The sequence below is a fragment of the Malus sylvestris genome, chromosome 4, assembly GCF_916048215.2.
Source record: "Malus sylvestris chromosome 4, drMalSylv7.2, whole genome shotgun sequence".
NCBI lineage: Eukaryota > Viridiplantae > Streptophyta > Magnoliopsida > Rosales > Rosaceae > Malus > Malus sylvestris.
The window spans coordinates 13,342,678-13,348,310 of record NC_062263.1 but is presented as its reverse complement, the minus strand read 5'-3'; the positions used below and the strand labels follow the sequence as shown (position 1 = coordinate 13,348,310).

At 36.9% G+C, this 5,633-nt stretch overlaps 1 protein-coding gene across 1 annotated transcript; it reads left to right on the top strand.

Annotated features, from left to right (window-relative positions):
- The first annotated feature begins 1,015 nt into the window (after window positions 1–1,015).
- On the top strand, window positions 1,016–4,761 carry LOC126617682 (phosphatidylinositol/phosphatidylcholine transfer protein SFH11). The gene is made up of 11 exons (XM_050285730.1): window positions 1,016–1,631; window positions 1,739–1,838; window positions 2,460–2,726; window positions 2,929–3,006; window positions 3,205–3,306; window positions 3,420–3,469; window positions 3,597–3,705; window positions 3,850–3,930; window positions 4,059–4,100; window positions 4,191–4,232; window positions 4,338–4,761. Exons 1-11 carry the CDS (start codon window positions 1,252–1,254, stop codon window positions 4,386–4,388), a joined length of 1,302 nt encoding a protein of 433 aa, XP_050141687.1. The 5' UTR covers window positions 1,016–1,251; the 3' UTR covers window positions 4,389–4,761.
- Window positions 4,762–5,633: the final 872 nt, after the last annotated feature.

Here is a 5,633-nt window from a genome sequence, read left to right as displayed (position 1 = left end):
GTTAGGGTTCTTTCAAAGTTAGCAATTTATAGAGGTCCACTCAGTCCCTGTGATTCGACACCCTTACTTGTGCTATTATACTAACCATATTTTTACACTAGGAAGGAACACAACAAAAAGCACACCCAATGAACAAAAAAAAAATTAAAGATATAGAATTACCAGGTGACACTAAAAACTGAGTTTTAATCCACCTGAAATCGACTTCTCACACCCTTCACTAGCTACGGAGTACCTCTCTTTGCTTCTCTTTCCCTCTCTCGCGCAAATTAAACTCTTAGTCCAAACTCTCTTCGACAAAAACATACCCAGTGAACACAAAAAAAGGCATAAATTACAATGGGTCACAAAGACCCCGTCCTACGTGTGAGCTCGTCAGTTCGCAACCGTTAAATTCTCGTCTGCATGTAAAGTCCGCAAGCAAGGTGCGCACCTTAAAAACGTCCCTCTCCCTATAGCCGCCAAATAGAATTAGTGGGCCTTTTGGGCCCTTGATTTAAGGTGAGATGAAAATATTTTTAAAAGTTTTTATTATTCTGAAGTAAAAAAAATGAAAGAAAGAAAAAGCTCTATGTAGTGTGGCTAATCTGAAATAAACAGGTGTTTCAATTGATTTAAGGTGATTATAATCTAAACTACAGAAATGAGAATTCGAACAGAAGAGTCTGCAGATGAGCATACTGCTCTAATTTGCTCAAGCTCTTATTGAATTATGTCAACATGTTGCTTAATTAGTAGACAAGCTCTTATTGCATTATGTTAACATGTTGCTTAATTAGTAGAATATGATCTCACTTTTAGTGGAACTAATTAACTCAAATGCAACAAACAGGCCGTTTCATCAACACGAGAAAGTAGAATTACGTACAGAGCTTTACTTGAGGCTTAATCATTCGAAGGTGCAAAGCAAAGCATGGAATTGGATACCCAAACCCAACCCAATCAAACATAATTTTAACTTTTTCGTTTTTTTCCTTCCGTATCTTTTTATTTTTTTATTTACTTATGTTAGCTCTGCACCTTCTTTTGCTTGCTGATCTCTCCCTTCTCATTTTCATAGATTTTATGCGGAGTGATTTCGAATTTGACAACCGCTTCACTGGAATTCTGAAAGCAGTTTCTTCGTGTGATCGGTGCAAGAATAAGATCAAGCTTCTTCCCCTTCAAACATTACACAATATACTTTGTTTAATGTCCTAACCTTTAAAGTTGGATTGCATAAGGGCATATTTTTGGTCTTGGTTTTTACCTATGCATAAACTAAAACAAGACAGGGATATATACATATCTAAAGGTGTTGGAGATGGAGACGGAGATATCGCGTTGAGACCAGGGAAGACGAAAATTTTTCATCCGCCTATTGAAAGCCATTGGCATCTCCCTCCCCCAGAGAAAAACAAGCCTGATTCATCTATAATGTCAAACTTAGGCTTCAAGACAATGCTGTCATATCCGCTCAAGTTTCGGGACTCATTCAAGAGGCTCGGAGGGAGTAGTAGTAGGAGCTTCAAAACGGTTCTCGGAGGAGTTCATGATCCGAAAGATGAAAAATATGTTGAGTCTTTCAGAGAATTGCTTTTTATTGAGGGTCAGCTTCCTCCACAGCATAATGATTATCATACCCTTTTAAGGTAATTAGTAATTTGATGGGACAATGTTCTCAAATATAAGAAATGATTTGCAACTATCAATTTAAGATAAATTGTTTCTAATATTTCTATTTGATGATGATATATAGGTTTCTTAGAATGAGGGACTTCGATTTTGTGAAAGCAAAAGATGCGTTCTTGATTTATCTTAAGTGGCGTGAGGATTATCAGGTTGATGAAATTCCAAAGGTGAAATATTCCAAACTAAACTTTATTTTTGCTAGATGAAGTGTGAATATTACTCTATCACGTTGATTTTACAGCATGAAATCTCATCAAATCCAATAAGTAATAGAATCAGTTCGGTATTTAGGAAAGGTCGATGCCGGAAAACGGATTTGAGACGCTTTCGTTTAGGTTTGTTTATAGCCCACCAGTGCAGGTTTCTCTTTTAAATTCCTAGCTCCTTTAGAGTACATAAATGCAGTTGCTTTCTTATATCCTTGTTCCAAATTTGGAAAGTGGTTTCCTATTTGATTTTCGGAGCCCCATTTCTTCAAAAAATATATGCGCTATCGTGCTCTTTTAAATCATGATAATTAAGATTATGATAGTTGGGTTAATAAGAATACTGATCACCTAGAAGCTTGGAACACAAGGTACTCAAAAGGCCAACTCTCTTTTTTTTTTAAATGATTCTACTTAATCTTATTTAAGATGTTATTCTAAGTTCATCAAGATGATTCTTGACATGAGTTTTCCCTTACTGTCAATTCTTATGTTTTTCTATGTCCCAATCAAGTGTTCGAGTTAGTTAGCGCTATGTGGCTTAATCGAAACAACAATTAATTGTGGGATTCCTCATTGCAGGAGTTTAAGTTTGAGGAGTATGAAACAGTAAAGAAATGCTATCCCCATGGATATCATGGTGTAGACCGATATGGTAGACCAGTATACATCGAAAGGATCGGGATGGTGGACCTTAACAAACTTCTGCAAGTAACTACCCTCGAAAGATTCACCAAGTATCACGTTTCCGAACAAGAGAAAACATTAAATTTGAGATACCCTGCGTGTTCGATTGCAGCTAAGAGGCATGTAGCATCTACAACAAGTATTTTGGATGTGCATGGAGTGGTGAGTATTTCTTTCTTATATTCCATCTAGAGAAAACCTTTCAAAAGCATGTCTCAACCAGAGGGGAGTTTTCAAGTCTTATCTCCGTCATCCATGTTTGAAATTTTTTCTATATTCCAAAAAGATTGATTTTGCTGGTTAGGGCTTCAAGCTGCTTAGGGTTTAGGGTTCTAATATATTTGAACTTTGTGCGTTTGATTAGGGATTGGCTAATTTCTCAAAGCCTGCCAGATATATTTTTATGGAAATTCAGAAGATTGATAGCAATTACTACCCAGAGGTACGTGGGTTGTCATTGTTCCCGCGGTACTGATGCCAAACGAAAGATAAGCATCATAGACGATGGGATGTTAAAAGGCGGTATATTTTCATTCGAAAAATTGATGATGGAAAGTTTGGAGCTTAGGACATTATATTTTTCTCAACATATGCATGTATATGTTCATCTTAATGACTTTGAGGCAGCTGATATTTTCAGACTTTAAATTGCCTCTTTATCGTCAACGCTGGATCCGGGTTTAAAATGCTGTGGAAAGTAGTGAAGGCTTTCCTTGATGCAAGAACATTAGCAAAGATTCAAGTAAGGATTCTTTTCTCGAGGGTATAAATTTGTAGTGAGACATTGCATTGCACCTTCATTAATTTCAGATGATGGACTAATTGTTTTCGAAATCTACGAGATCACTATTGCAGGTGTTGGGATACAATTATCACAGTGAGCTGTTTGATGTTGTTGATCAAAGGTATACATAATAATCTAGTGCAAATTCAAAGAAAGAAAAAAAAGAAAAACTTTTCATATATTGGTGCACATAAAATGTTACTTAAACTCCCCTTATAATTGTTTGGTTAAAATTCAATTCTCTGCAGTAATTTGCCAACTTTTCTGGGTGGAAACTGCACCTGTTCCGATTACGGGGGATGCCTTTTCAGTGATAGAGGACCCTGGAACAATCCTGAAATTACAGAACTGCTTCAGGTCATCAGTTTTCTGCTTTCTGTTAATTCTAATAGCTTTCCTTCCCAAGTGTACTTTTAATGCAACTTTTTGAGCTTATACTTTGAAGGTACCGCGTTTACACAGTAATATAGTTGAGAAAAAATGTTCATCTATATCTTTCAGGCGATTTCAGTTGGCAACGAGCTAAACAACTGTGAAGAAAACGGTGATCAGGGATCAGAAGAGGCATTTGTGCGCGATACGGTAATTATTAAGCAGCTCCTTTAACCAGAATCTTACTTGCATAGATCTCAATTTATTAAGAACCATAAAACTTGAAAGGAGTGATAGGTTGTTTGATATAATTCATTTTGTGTGGCACTGCATCGCAGAGAATCCAGGATTTGGAAGCAGCGCTTGGAGACTTGAAGAAGGCAAGTTTGGACTAACGATGCGCTCTTATTTCGGGGTACAGTTCAACACATTATGCAAAAATTATACTGATTCTTGTTGTATTTTTGCAGAAGATCGAAGCATTAGAAGCTGCACTTAAAGAAACCAAGATAGTGAGTCCTAAAACATTTAATTTTTATTCTTCTTGGTACTACTAAGTTACTAACCTAAAACAAACATGTTTAATTAGTGAGCCTTTCACTCTTTTATCTTGACAGGTCTTGAAAGAACTCGGGAAGGATGTACAAGAGTTGAGATCAACTTCCTAGGAACTACTATTAAGCAAGCTCTAATTAGCAAATAAATGTGTATCGTTTAGGGGATCGATCCATCTGTGCTCCTACAAGCTATATTTAACCTCCCGCGCTCCTGCTACGAACACAGAGAAGTTGGATAGGGGAGTACTGGTGCTTTCACCATAGACGCCACTGCACGTTCGTGCCTTCATCTCATCAGTAGCCACCGTTACTAGAGTATCAGCCTATATATTGAAGCAAAACACTGCCTATTGAAGCAAAATGCCACTAGTTTCCTTTGCCGTGGCCTCCAAATCAGAGGCTATAAAATAAATTTCTAGTAGTGACTAATAACGCTCATTTTTTTTACTTTCCAAAATTTAATAAATTATACTTTTAAAAGACATTTTTTTTGTTTGCTAAAAGTTTCAGTTTAAGGACTCATAGAGGGGTCTTAATCGATCAAAAGGTATTAGTTTTAGCGTATTTTCTGAAAATCTCCCCCACCATTTTGAGGACTTAACCGGACAAGGATTTAATGGGTTAAGCAAAAGCATAGGGTGCATTGAATTGGATTGAGATGGAGTCCCACTTTAGTCTTTAGCATATTTTGCTGAAAATCTCCCCCACCATTTTGGAGGCAAATAGGACAAAGCAACTAAAACAAAAAAAGGCGCCAATGATATGATTTAACATTGGTACTAGCTAATGGATTGTGTTGTCATATCGCATCGTCTCAACAATTTCATGTCTAAGGGACACATGCAACTAGAATTTCTTCAATCATTTGGGTATAGATGGCATGCATCTAATCATGTTGACTCTGTTTATCATTTTTTTTTCTCTCTCATGGCTTTATTTTGGAGGCCCGTGATCGTGAAATAAGGCTGTATTTTTGTCATTTTAATGTGATTATAGGTGCCACTTAGTATTACGGTGCAATGATATTGTTCTTCACTTGTAAGTAAAAGGTCTTAAGTTTGAGTATTGTATGAACGACGAGTGTGTAGCGAAAATTCACCGTCTTTAGTCTTGATGAAATTGTACTTACAAAATAATAAACACCTTTCATAAATGACCAAAGCGTCACGCACCCACGAAGTGGGGTAAGGAGGTTTGGGCAATGGATCTCTAATGCCTAAGTCAATAACTCTAAAAAAAAGTTGAGTGTTTAGGACTTAAAGTGCGTAGCAAAAGCTTATGCTTAGCGTACGGCTTACCGAAAAATGGTGGACATTAGGTATTTATAGGAAAGGGGTCGGCCATGGGGTTAGGATT